This window comes from Nicotiana attenuata, unplaced genomic scaffold (assembly GCF_001879085.1).
Source record: "Nicotiana attenuata strain UT unplaced genomic scaffold, NIATTr2, whole genome shotgun sequence".
Lineage (NCBI taxonomy): Eukaryota > Viridiplantae > Streptophyta > Magnoliopsida > Solanales > Solanaceae > Nicotiana > Nicotiana attenuata.
In genome coordinates, this window is record NW_017673062.1 from 85,331 (window position 1) to 99,610 (window position 14,280).

Below are 14,280 nucleotides of genomic sequence, written 5' to 3' on the forward strand. Positions count from 1 at the left end.
GGGGGGGGGGGGGGGGGGATTAGGAGATAGCACTGATTAAGGAGATCAAGTTAGACAATAGCGAGCAACTCCTAGCTGACATGGGCAAGTTGGTTGCAAATAACAGAACTAATTTTGAAGACTAGATGACCATCTGATAAGACTTAAAAATAATGTGAGTTATTAAGTGCCAAAAAAGCACCAAATTGGACTTATGGTTTGCAGATCAGAGGAAAAGATAATTGACGCAAGCAAACCAAGCTGCTAAGGCTCGAAAGCACTCAGTTTTGCAAAAGATCAAGCTCCAGATTTTAAGCAAAACGCAAGCTGAATTAGACTCTGACGAACAACTTGCAAACCAATTTCAACTAGTTAAAACTGCATGGCCATATATGCTTGTACAATATATAAAATAAAACCCACGATTAATTATGATCAACTCACCACAACTTCAAGCCAAGCTCAATAAGTTGATTATAGGTATACATATAAATAAGATACCTAAATATTCTTTTAGACATTCAGCACAAAAACCTCAAGACAGAACTTTCCCAATTCAATCTCACTAATAATCTCTTTTCTTCTCTCTCTATCTCCTCCACTCTCCCTCTATATCCATCATTTTATCTGTCCATTTCAAACTCTCTTCCCCCCTCCCCATCTAGGGTTCTCTCAGAAGGATAGTTCCCTTTCTTCATCTCATTTGTTCTCATTCTTCTCTTCAACCATAAATATCATGCAACTGCCATATTGATGCTTATTCGAAGTACCTTAGGTCCTGAGACTGAGATAAGGTTAATAAGGAATTTCAAGTGCAGCGTGAATCTTAAACAGTTCAGCATTTAGGGCACTGATTAAAATATCAGATTCATAAAGATATGACATCCCACGGTCATAATCTCATATCTAACCAAAACTGGCTCTGGTGTTGAAACCAATTTCTTGATTTGGAAATAGAATAACTCCTATATCTTTTTTTAATTATAATAGGATAACTCACATATGCATACACACACACACACACACACACACACACACACACACACATATATATATATATATATCAAAAAAGCTTTGGCAAAAGACGTTCTGTTTATTTGGGTTTCCACAAGAAATATTCTAATAAATTATGCATTTCCCGTTTTATGTAGAGAAAGAATGAAAGAGATGCAATTGATTTCATTCTCAAGGGGTTCATCCTTAACCTGTTACAATAAATGAAGAGATCAAAGCCTTAATCGAACTCAAGTTGGTCAGTATTGAGCTGAATGAATACCACTCGAACTTTAATTTTAACTAATCAAGCTGATCTCAGAACTTAGTTTTGGAACTAAGCCGAACTAGAGCACAAGCCTCAGTCGAGACGTGCTACTGGTCAGTGTTATCAAAGGCGCGCTTAAGCTCTGAAGCAAGACTCAAAACAGGTTGAGCGCTTCGCCTCGCTTAACGGGCACTTTAGTGTTGTCATCAAGGCTCTAAGGCTTACTTTTCCTTGCCAATGAGCGTAATTCTAAAACGGCGGCACTTAACAATTGATATTTCACGTTATTGTAAATTTTCTTCAATTTCTTTGTCCCTATATTTGGTATTCATGCTTATAGATATTAGTCTTGGATTACACATACATATTTGTAGTTTATCTCCATTTACACCTTTCTTCATTAAAGCCCATGCTTTATTTGCGCTTTGCGCTTTGCGCTTAAAGCCCCAACAGACCTTAGAGTTTTTTTGCGCTTTTCGCCTTTGATAGCATTGCTACTGGTGACCAAGCATTCAAAAAATAAGACCACTTTGTTTACAAGACCTTATTCCGGTCTCTGTTACTCACTTTACGCTTCATCTGTGAGCACTAAATATTAAAAATATGAAAGCAAAAAAACCATGAAATTCAGTCACAAACTTAGATGTTAAAGCAAGTCATTTGCAAGGAACCCGCTTAAGGTAAAAATTAACAATGGCCTCACAAGTTACTGTGCAAAACAACAGTCACATGCTCAAATAAAGTTCACTCACTCCTGCAGGAAGCATCTATTGTCTCCCCAACTTTAACAACCACAAAAGCAATGACTGAAAGTTAAACTTCTGTTTTTTTTATCATGAGGTTCAAAATAAATCATTTGAAAAGGAACGCATTAGCAAATGTAACAAATCCCTGATTATCTCATAATAAGGAGATCCAAATGTACATAATTCCATTCACATGTTAAATAATTCATTGGGAATGTGCATTAAGAGGATTTATTATCTTATTACCAACTAATAGAACAAATTATGGCAAAGAAAGATACCTTTGGATTGTACTCTGCATTTCGAGCTTGAAGGGCAATGGCTTTAAGGTCCAACTTGCAGTCCAGATTCACTGTTGACACAATATTCCTAGCAGTGAAAAAGTATGACAGATACATAGGTCAGTTAGAGGAAATCTAATTTCAAAATACAAACTACTGAGAGCTTGCACCAATCAAGCTATTCACCATCAGAAGTAAATTTACCACTTGCTGTTGAAGAAGAGAATTACTGACTAATTACATATTTCCATGTTTTTCGATGTTATTATCCGTTTAACAAGAAAACCGAAAAAGATTTGGGAATAATTTTATCAAAGTTCTTAAACACGCGTTGCTTTTAAAACAACTTATGCACATATCTTATTTGAAGTTCGAAAACTTTATGACCCAAACTTTCTTCCTAAAGAATTTCAGTTTCTCTCTTAACCTTCTCTCTCCTCTTAATGCAATTGATATAAATATTTGTTTTCCCAAACATAATTTTGATAAGTTAATAGAACTCTTTGAGTCTGAATATTTCAGTCCAAATTGTTACTTAGAAAGCAAATAAAGACTACGTTTTCGGGGCAAGTGTTAACGACCAATGACTTGTAAACAATTTGTAGGTCCTATGACTGGCATTACAGGTGATAAAAGTAATAGAAGTAAAATAACTTACTGGAGAGTAGGGACTATTCCAGAAGGGTGCTTGGTGAGATCCACTGGTTGGCTCCCTTCCAATCCCTGATCTGCCATTCTTTGGACTCCCTACTCGAACCTCTATAAAATGGAATTAAAGTAGCAGATGTTATCTATATCTACTTATAAATTATAATACAGCAACAACTACACGTCAATCCCAAGCTAATTGTGTCGACTATATGCATACTCACTAACCAAGTCCCTCCATTTAGATCCATCTCAATTCAACATTCAAAAAATTAGGTTCGCTAACTCCAAAAGTTATTCACATTTTCTACAAAATCAATATCTCCTTCATCAAAAATAAAAATAATATTTCTCCAGCTAGAACTAACGGATAGAAGACCAGAGGTTCCAATCTCAGGCAAAAGAAAAAACTATGTTATTTCTTCCTATCTATCTTAAACCTTGGTACAGAAAGCTATACGGTCAGTGACGGTGTCAGTGAAACAGTGGAAGTGCCACAAGACAGTTATAAGAAGTTAATACAACAATAATAACTCTTCCACTAATGGAGAAAAATCCAATATCAATTCAGCACCCTCACTCTCACCATCCCCAATTTTTTTAAATTTTTTAATTGTTATTTCCAATTCAAGCAAATCAACAGAATCAGGACAAATTTGCTTGTGCAAATCAAGTGTGTGTGTGTGTGTAGGATTTTCAATAAAACTCAGCACGGAAAAAGAAAGTATAATGTAGCATAAATTCGCTCATAATTCGATATAGACTTTGATTCAACTCGTATAAGAAATCGTTGCAATAAAACTCGGAATACTGAGGTTTACAACTTGCTTAATGAAAAAACATCAGACGATGATGAAAAAATTGGATCAGATAAAGACCTTTGAATGTAAAATCTAAAGCTAGGGTTTGCTTAAATCGTGCTGAACTAGAGCTCAAAATTGGAGCAAAAAGTTGATTTTCGAAGGTGTAGAGAAAGCAAAATAGGAATTGAAGCGGTAAGAATTTGAAAGAGAAGTTCTTTTATATGAAAGAGAGAATTTTGTAGAGGTGGAGGTTATATAGAGGGGAGAAGAGAGTTGAAGAGGAACGATTTGAAGAGCTTATTCGAAGACGTGTGGGATTTGGGTATTTGTGTGATGGCGTGGTGGTTATTAATTTACCGAATTAATCTCGTATGGCTGAACTGTTGTTTGATATTTTGATGGGTAGAATGGTAATACTGCTTTTATCAATACAGGCGCGTGAATGGCAAAAAAGATTCGAGTATTTGTACGCTGGGTGTTAAATTACGGAATTAACCTCATGTGACTAACTGATGGTTGATGTTTCGAATGGGTAGATTGGTAATAAAACTTTGATCAGTACACAATAAAGCTGTAAATGCCAAATAGATTATGACACGTGTCCTTGTATGTGTTTTTCTTATGGAAGTGGGAAAATTATTTTGCTCATAATATTGGTGACTTTGAATGGGAATAGGTTTTAATTAGAATAATTTATAGTGCTAATTTTAGGCCAGACTTAAATTTTTTGGTTTCGATGGAAGAAAAACTTTGAATTTTTTTTATTTTAATAGTACAAAGTAAGATGTAGTATTTTGGTGTACAAATTAAAAGAAATTTTGAAAATATGCGTTAAAACCAAAAAGCATGAGTGATCACGTCCAACTCTAGTCATAAAAAGGATAAGCGGTCATTGCAAATATAACCCTCTAAAAGTCCAAAGTCGAATCTCACAAAGAACTACGGCTTAGCTACAACCGTTTAATATTGCTAAGAATTACAAGTTCAAATAATTTTCTATCTATAAAGATTATAATTTTATTTTAAACTAATTAATTAACAAATACTAAAAGTAGTAAAATTATCAATTAGCAAGACTAAGAATTGGAGACAAGATTAAGGAGGCTAGAGATATGATTTTCCCAATTGTCGGAATTCTTCCCGCTGCGTCTCCCATAATTTCACCTAATTATTCTCTACTGGTCGTAAGCACTTCAGGTGTCATAATTCTCTCCCGAGCAACTACAATAATTTACAAGACATATTCTTTCGAACTACGCTAGTTGGCACAATCTTAGCGCTCACTATGACCACGTCAATACTTTGTTATTCCTAAACTCACCTTTAAACCTGCCGTATTGATTCCTCATATACGTTAGGAGTGACGTTGTTCAACAACTACTTAAATATGTACCCTTTCACAAGCAGTATATAATAAATAGGCACAATCAATTGATGGCCATTCAATCAACAAAAATAAGCACGTAGTTGAACAAGTAAAGAAATTCAAATGCTAAATTATATTCAAACTTAACAAGCATTCATCCTCCAAAAGGTTCCATCAAAACCCTAAATAATAAATTAGCTACTCATAGTAGTATGTGAAAATACGACACTAAAATTCATAATCAACAATAGAAAACAGGAAGAAGAAAGGAAAAACTCGTGGTTGAATCTTCCTCCTTACTTCTAGTGTATTCTTGCTTCCAAAGGTGTTGTGTAACCCTAATGTAGTGTCTCCTCCTCCAAAATTATGTAAAAATCATGTTTAGCGTGTATCTATATGACCCAGGTAGGGTGGAGGGCCGTCCAATACAATCCAATCTCGGATAGGAGAGCTGGAATCCTCGTTTGCCTTCGCGTGTCACGCGCCCATGGACGCGGACTCAGCTTTTGCAATTTTTCAATTCGCGAAGCGATCCATGCTTTCTCTTCACTTCGTTGTTTTGTGCCTTCAATTTTCTCCTTTTTCGCGTCCGTTTTCGTGCCACGCACGAGATTGGACGAGCTCCCAATTCTTTCCATTCTTCCTTTTTGTGTCAAATTTTCATCTTTTGATCATTTATCATCCAAACTCGTTCCTACACATAAGAAACACATAATGAGCATATTTCACTTCAAAAATCACGTAATCTCCTGCAACTCATTCAAAAATTAATATGCAAATATATCAAAAATAAGCACTTTTCATCATTTATCAATGAGATAAAATAAACTAATTAAAACTGAAAGTCGTAAATTTCCTTTTCATATGATAGAGAAACATATGAAAAGAAAAAGTCCTTAAAATATATCCGTTGGACATAGAAAAAAATGTATTTTACTAAAGGTCTCTCATACTAGATAGATAACTAAACGTACGATATTACCATCTTACTTATTTTCCTCTTTTTTCCTTCCTCTTTTTTATATTTATAGCGCCATTCATATCAGGCGAGTTTGATTTCAAAGAAAGATCATTAACAACTTACTCTAAAAATAAACAAACATTAATCCTCATTCATAGAACGAGGTGAGTTGTTAATTTTTTAAAGTACAACAATGACGAAAACCCGAAATTCAGCTTGAAGGCAAAAATAGTGAGCCAACCCAATCCAATTAAGGCAGCAGTCACTTTTTTCTAAAAATTATAACAATGTGTACAAAAGATAACCATTTCCCTAGAACACGAGGAATTGTCCAATTTTATTTCTACAAGGGAAACAACCCAAATGGCATAATTAAGAGGAAAAAATAGGAATACACGACCCGTTTAGTTCTAAAGAATATAGTGCTAACGCCGTCATTCACAGGAAAACAGATTGTTCATTCTTTCGTCGTTAACTTTGTCCTCTCCTTTTTCCCTGTAAAGTGTAAAGAGGGGCGTGGAAGGAGCTATGCTTTTACGATTAGCTAAAAATGCGAAGAAAAGATTAACATGACTCCTACAGGATGACATGCCCAAATGGGGAAATAGTAATAATAATTTTTTTTTATTTTTTAAAAAGTCGATGCATGACGTAGATTCAGCATTGACATAGTGAATAGGAAACTAAAATCGCTTCACATCAAAGGAAATGGATAAATTACAGATGAGTTTCCATTTAGTATGAACTTAACTCCAATTCAACTAGAAGAAGCATTCTAAGTCGCCTCGAATGGAAATAGAACACTAACGCTCCGAATGGTGCAACATTTCAAGCATAGAGACAGACTAATCCAGGCATTTGTTCCATCTTCACTGAAAGTATATAGATGTCCTTAACCAACTCTAGGTGGGGCAAACACAAGGCAAAGATGCAGACTGCTTACAGCATTACAGTTAGCTAAACTGAAATAACAATGATAATCCGTCTATGCCCCATCTGGCTGGACAAAAGGATTGGATATCTCATCTGTACCATCAGTTGGAGCGACAAGCATTACTGCCGTACCCCTGCAGACCTGCACAAGAAAGGAATGCTTTGAGAAGCAGAGGAAAGTGGTCTGATTATGTTAACGTCCACATTAGCTACCATAGTTGTGATAAATTCTTCAACCAAAGTTGTGGCACTTCTTTGAAATGCATATATTCTTTGAGAGACATATATCATAGTAACTAATTCAAAATTCAAATGAATACTAATATTCAGACATAAAACTCCTCTCTAGAATACGCTTGAAACTATCAATTGTGCTTATTTATGCCTACAAGAAGTTTGAAGCAATCTTTACTACTTTAAAACTTTAAGACAGTGTCATCAGTCAAAGCTTGTGGAAGAACAACCTGGGATCGTTTTGATGTCAACATGATGAATAGATAACAGTAGAACTGTTTTGATGTAGTTTGAACACTTGATAAGACAATTTTGGAAAACAATGCTATGACTTCTCATGTATAACTTCTGTCCTCCCCAACCCGTTAAAAAAGTACAAAACAAATGGAAAAACGAACACAAGAAATTCGTAAGTGTGCTTAATAACGGTTCCAGTAGTTGCATATAAGCAGAGCATTTAGAGAAGCTTACTGCAAATTATGCACATTAGTGGGAAGCAGAAAACTGCTATATATGTATGATAATTAATGACACATACTATTAAGCCAAGAGCTCGTGTCTGCTCGGTAGTCTTCAGGGGATCATCAGCATCTACAGCAAAACAATTTGAAATCATCAACTGTACAATGAAAGATATTAAAAGAATAACGATTAACATGTCCCGTGAAAGGTAACCTTGGTTTTTATGGAAATATTAGAATGATCAATATGATGAGTAGCTGCTAAGATATCTAATCAGTTAATTTGCTGTCCCGTTGTACTGAAATAAAAAATCTGGAGAAAGGTAGGACAATCTGTGAAGTCAGCTGGATTTGCATCCAGCAAGTACACATCAAGAATAAGCAAGTGTTCAGTTCTCAAAGGAAAGGAGATCTAGCAATAAAATATGGTCCAAACCCGCAGCGTTGGAGGCTGCAGCTTAGCAATTAATTGCGCATTATCTATTCCTTCTCGAAGGTTGTTAATTAACAAATTCACCCTGAGTACTCCAAGTTAAACTTGATACATTAGCAAAATAGTTTCATGTGCCAGACCAAACCAAGAGCTCTTATAAACAAAACTCTACTAAATTTTGCATAACAGACTAAGTTTACATGAAGTTCACAATAACAGGCTCCCAATGAAGATGTGCGACCTGGCAAAGTATGTAATAATCTCGTTTTACATTAATGGTTGAGAACCACGGGGGCAAAGTATATAATAATGTCGTTTTACATATATGGTTGAGACTCACAGGGGCAAAGTATGTAATAATCTCGTTTTACATTAATGGTTGAGACCCACAGATGCAACATAGAGGAAAAAGAGGGGGCGGAGGTAGCTCGTCTCAATATAGATCATTAAAATGACAAATAAAGGAAGACACGTGAATGCAGCATGTAAAAAGATATGACTAAATACTAAGTTGTAACAGTGCTTTGGAAGTGTAGGGCAACATTGCAAATTCTGAATCCTTACTAAGAGGGCAGAAGAGGCTACTTCTCTCTTCTGACGCTTAGGGCTACCCAAATATGATAATATAGATGTAGTAGAAGTGCTAAAATATTTTATTTTTCAACACGAAACTAGAGCAGAGTAGAGTGGTAAATTGCTTCAGCATTTCAGTTTGATAAAGCTGCATTGACATCCCTCTAATTTTTTCATTACTACATAGCAATGACATTCTTATGTTTACCAACCCCCTAACCAAAAACTAGTAAACTAAGAAACTGAGCAGGATATTTGCAACACATTGATAAGGATATCCGATGAGACCGTCAATTTTAACAACTAAAGAACTTATGTATTTGCAAGAGGCTTATGCAAAACTAAGTGCAATTCCAGCGAGGGAGACTATTTAACATGTTTTTACAGAAGGTGAAACAGCTAAAGGAACCGTGGTCCTTTCTTGCTGGACCCTTGGGAATGAACTGTGTCCAGGTTCGTCACAGGGACATTTTGAAGAATTGGTGGAAGGCCAAACCATGAAATCACATGCATATGTTCATTTTTACACAAAATCCCATTATTTAATTGCTGGAAGATTTGGAAACAGAGATGCTCGATCAGACAGGGGAATACCAAAATTTCAATGGCAAACATGAAGCATCAGATCATGTTTCAAGTTAGCACTATGCTGACTAAGAAATTCCCCAGAATTATTTGGATCATACCTTGACTTGAAACCTGTAAAGTGGTGGAAGTATTTAAACCAAGATTAACCACTATAAAGGTGAAACGTAAGTATCCTAACAAAGGGGAATTTGAAATGAATGCTGATGGGAGTTAAATGGCCAGAGATGGGGCTGGGATGCAAAGCGGATGCGGAGGATTAATGTGGAGAGATGGTTATGGTTGTTGCATTCCCTGTAAGAAATGGAAGCAATAATAATTCAGAAGCTGCAGCTGCCTGATATGGTACTTGGTGGTGCTGGAATTATTACAGAAAAGTGCTTAAGGAGTGTGATTCAGAATTGGTGGTGAACATGCTGAATGCTAGATGCGATACATCTTGGAATCTCAAAGAGCACATAGAAGACACTCGACAGATTATGCTCCGGAATGGTCTTAAGGATCAACGCTGCTATAGAGCGGCCAATGAAGTATGGTATGCCTTGGCTAAATGGGGCGCCACATGTAGTGAGACAGCTTTGTACTATGCCTAAGGGAAGCTCACTAAGGAGGCTAAAGGGCCATACAGGTTAGACAACATGCAAATGACGAACTTTAGAGTCAGACAAGTTAAGCCTATTGAATACACTTATTTTTGAAAGCTTAAGTGATTATATTTGTATGAAGGAGGAGTCCTCTTAATTTCTTTTTTTGTGTTAACCAAAGTGTAAATCCGAAGGAGCCCTTCATGCTAGACTTAATGTAACACTGTATTCGCATTTAGATAGGAACAGGAAATCTAGTTTTGGCATTGGATTATAGTTGACCCCATCCTAATCCCCTTTTTTACAGGATTGAGTTTGTTCAATTCTGCGGTAGAATCCAGAAGGTAAGGCATAGTCCTCTTTCTATGCAGGTATTTTTTGATATTTATAAAATTCCCACAAAGATATTTTGGAGCCTAGGTGGTTTGCCCAAAAAAGAAAAAAGAAATGCAATTCCAAAAATAGAACAGAGATCTTTGTACTAAAGTGGATTTTAATGTGCCTTAAGAAAACTAGGGCAAAAGCCACATTTTAAAACAAGGGAAAATTATAAGGGCAAATTCCAAGTATCTCAGTCTTGACTTGACATTCAGCAATCTACAGATGCACTTTCCTGACAACTAACATTCTAAAGCCTATCAAATGAGCATAGTTGATCATCTCCTACGTCAGAGAACAAAGCCTCTACTTTTTATGTCTATTGATGCATTACAAGATTATAACTTGAAAGCATCAGTTCAAGACAAACAGAATATCAGAACTTCGGAACATAAGCAAATATATCTACAGGGGTGTAAAGATGACATGTCACAAGCAACAAAGAAGAGAGGATTTATAATAACCACCCCAATCAAAACTAAAACGTCAACAGCAGCAACATCAATTGACTATGCTCAATCCCATATTAGAAAGGATTCATCAGGCTGGCCGTCAACCTATCACAATCCATCTCCTTTCCCTGAACTTGGTACAAGCTAAGCTTGGCGAACGGGGTTCCAAGGAAAAGGTAATTCTCCTTGACCAAATGATAAAGAAAATATAAAGTATCAAAGAAGGCAAGGCTGAACTTGTTGGATGTTACATTGATGTAGAAAAATAAGTTGGAAAGAATACATTTCATTGACTGACCACCACTTGATAATAAAAATAGAATTTTCAAAAGTTACAAAGTGATCGGCAAATAAGATTTTCAGAAGTAGCATAAACCAAAAACAAAAGTATTTTGAACTCAATAAAACACGGAAAGACTGCTATGAGTAATTGTGTTACCTCTAAGGTACTCCTTGGCTTCATCCAAGACAAGATTTAGCAGCTGATCATAGCCTTTAAGTGTCCCTTCCACTGTGAAGAGATTTAATTAGCAGGTCGGAAAAAAAATGTAATTTGTGCTTTTACAACCCTGACCATGATATGGCGAGGTATGAACAATACAACCCCGTAAGCTACAGCAAGAGAACATAATTACAAAGAGGTAAAGGGAAATCGAAAACTAGTTAAAGACAAGGATAAGTTGTTTTAACATGAAAAAGTGTGATTGAGAGGATGAAAGTTCCAATGATTACATTTGACTGGGTTACTGACAAGATAAGGTTTCCCTAACCAACAGAGATTATTCCTCACTAAACAAGTTCTGATTTAGAGGGTCAACGTCTTTGTTGAAAAAACTGGACCTTGGGTCCAACTCTACCCCAAAAGCTAGCTCATGCGGCGTGGATTGTCCAAAATATTATAAAGAGACTACAATCCGTACCCTCGAACCAATGCGAGACTCTAGTAGACCTAAAGGATCAAACTCGGTTGACCAGACCTGCATCCTCTAACCTTCAGGGGAATGAATTGGTTTGGCGACAGGGTTAAAATGTAAAAATAACTAACCTTACATCTATATTTTAGCACAGAATTTCAATGCAGCCCATATATATATCTAGATTCTAGATTTAAGTATATCTAAACCACTCAATAAAAAGATTGTATGACACACCTTGTCTTCCACCTGTAAGCTTGACCTGCACACCCTTGTCGACAAATTTTGCCAAATCTAAAACAGTTTCTTTTCTGCCAGACTGAAACAACACAAACACGAAATTGTATAAAGCAACTATCGCAATTAAAAAGTTTTTAAAAGAAAACTATAGCAATTAAAATAATACACATTTATTCCTTCCTGCTCATGCATACAAAAGATGGCACTGCACCTTTATTAACAGGTAACATTTAACCCTTTGACCTCCGTCTCATCAACAAATAATTTAGTCCTTTTTCTTCCTTTCTCTTTCCTTACCAGCGTAGGATATCTAAACAGTTTCCAACTTTCTTTAAAAAATAAAGTGAGTAATAACCAGACAGTTTCTACTTTAATGCTGATTCTTAGTCCTTTTCACTTTTTTCCTCCTAACATCAAACTTAGGAAGAAGGACATATTATGGTGTAAATGAGAACTTACCATTCTTCTGTGGGATCTAAAGAGTTCTTGTTTTCCAACTAACGGTAAAACTTTGCTACAACAAGGTGGCTATATTCTGCAATGGAAAAACATGAAGTAGAAAAATGAGCAAACAGGCCAGCAAAATTACTTGTATAGAGTAGAAACAAATCTACTCTCCAATAATAACTATCTTAATACACAAAAACTTATCGCTCGCTCCGTCCTAAAAAGAATGTAGGAGTTTTGACTTTTGAGTACGAGAGTCAACAAACAAAAGATGTATCCAGACATTGATTTCTTAATTTTTCTTTTAAAATAAAATCTACACGTTTTGGAAAAGATTACAATTATTTATAGTCACACTTGCGAGAAAAATATTGACTCCCCAAATAGTGACTGTTTTTTTTTTGGGACAAGGTAGTATTTCTTAAAGATATTAATGACATAATTCTCTAACATAGTATCTTAACTCAAGGACCTGTTTCTATAGATTCGTTTGAGCTTATGACTTTCATCCACTGTGCTGGAAACTCTAGGATAATGATAAACAATTAATCTTAATGGTCTTATCCCTCTTTTCCTTTTCTAAATAGAAATGTTCAAAGAATTGGTTACTAATACTCAAAGGGCATAGCGGTCCATAGTGACGGACATACAAGGTTCAGAGAATTGGTTACTAATACTCAAAGGGCATATCGGTACATAGTGGTAGAGCCAGAAACTCATACAAGGGGTTAGAGTATCACACCTAGGATTTGAACCTATGACCTAAACGGCTAAACCTAAATTTGAACCCCTTCTACCGCTTTACCACCATACTAGAATCTTCAAGGGGATTCAACAGTTTATATAACCAAAAAAGTTTTGTTCTTGCCCTATTTGCAAGGTACAATCTTTTAGCAAAGGGGATTCAACTGAACCCCCTAGCCTCCATTTAACTCCACCCCTGAGTACACCATCACCAGTTTGGAGCCGTTATCACATGGAAAACCAATAATTAGTTATCTTAATAGACTCTCAGTAGAATGATAACTTTTTTTATTCTCCTCCCCATTTGATTCCCCTTTGATCCCCTTTGTTGGACGTATTGCTCACGACACCCTGGGTTGTAGGTAGGGGGTGCTGACCATCTGAGCAACCCCCTCATGTCTAGTAGAATGATAACTAATTCATCTTAATTGTCTTCTTCCCCTTTCCCTTTTCTTAATAGAAATTTTCAGAAAATTTGGAGCCACTATCACACGGGAAGCCAATAAGATGCATATTATTAATTTGTAAACTGCAAACAACTAGGAATCGAAGTTAACCCTTTTTTTTACGCCGTGGGAGCAAACAAGAAGCATTGCACTCCAATTTTAAATTAGTATTTCACCATTACGAATCATCGGAAAAAAGGGTTTTAAGCATTTGTCTGAACTCTGAAGAGAGACAGGAGAACACTTATCCTAAGAAAAATAACGGAGCAAGCGAGGGAATTAGAGAAGGCGAGGAACTTACACTTCCGATTACACTGCAGAGAGCAAGTTGTGAGTAGAAGTGGTGAGAAAGAAGAAACTTTCGCCTAATTTTGAAATTAGGGCGGAAATAATATATAAATCAAATTTGGGTCCGATTTGGCCTTTCGAAACTATGGAAAGCAAGGAAAAGCCCAAAATGGGAGTTCCTTTTTTTCTTTTTTACTAGTTTCTACGTTCGTGCGTGCACGAGATTTTTATTTATCAATTATTTATGAAAGAGTTTCAAATTAAATTTTAAAAAATAATCATAAGGAGCATGGTTTGATTGATATTGTCCAACTCAAAGTTTTAATATTTAGTCATTTAATAAAAGAATAATATAGGAGATTGTTGGTATAACTGTGTAGGAGATGTGGATCAGAGGCGGATGTAGTGAATAACTAACGGGTTCAACTGAACCCATAACTTTCGATGCGGAGTAACAATTTATATGTAAAGATTTATTAAAATTGCAAAAGCAGCGGATATGAACCCATAACTTTAAAAATAT

The 14,280-nt window shown here is 35.8% G+C and overlaps 2 protein-coding genes across 2 annotated transcripts in view; both read right to left on the reverse strand.

Moving 5' to 3' along the window:
- The window catches only part of LOC109215341 (TATA-box-binding protein), an 8,831-nt gene extending 4,792 nt beyond the window's left edge, over window positions 1-4,039 (reverse strand). The window contains exons 1-3 of the mRNA XM_019379383.1: window positions 3,794-4,039; window positions 2,926-3,026; window positions 2,268-2,355 (exon numbers count right to left, since the gene is read on the reverse strand). Of these exons, the coding sequence (XP_019234928.1) occupies window positions 2,268-2,355; window positions 2,926-3,002 (165 nt within the window). The 5' untranslated portion in view covers window positions 3,003-3,026; window positions 3,794-4,039. The remainder of the gene's footprint in view (window positions 1-2,267; window positions 2,356-2,925; window positions 3,027-3,793) is intronic.
- A 2,678-nt stretch (window positions 4,040-6,717) lies between these two features.
- LOC109215343 (sm-like protein LSM7) lies at window positions 6,718-13,878 on the reverse strand. The gene is made up of 6 exons (XM_019379385.1): window positions 13,771-13,878; window positions 12,292-12,367; window positions 11,830-11,911; window positions 11,118-11,189; window positions 7,751-7,803; window positions 6,718-7,120 (listed from the first exon to the last, which is right to left on the reverse strand). Exons 2-6 carry the CDS (start codon window positions 12,292-12,294, stop codon window positions 7,031-7,033), a joined length of 300 nt encoding a protein of 99 aa, XP_019234930.1. The 5' UTR covers window positions 12,295-12,367; window positions 13,771-13,878; the 3' UTR covers window positions 6,718-7,030.
- Between the last annotated feature and the right edge of the window lie 402 nt (window positions 13,879-14,280).

What these genes read in the sequence shown, in the direction of transcription:
- LOC109215343 (XM_019379385.1), bottom strand. An exon ending in GCTTACAGGTGGAAGACAAG is followed by an intron (nt 11,190 to 11,829) that starts GTGTGTCATACA and finishes ATCTCTTCACAG; the next exon opens with TGGAAGGGACACTTAAAGGC. An exon ending in CACGAGCTCTTGGCTTAATA is followed by an intron (nt 7,121 to 7,750) that starts GTATGTGTCATT and finishes TTTCTTGTGCAG; the next exon opens with GTCTGCAGGGGTACGGCAGT.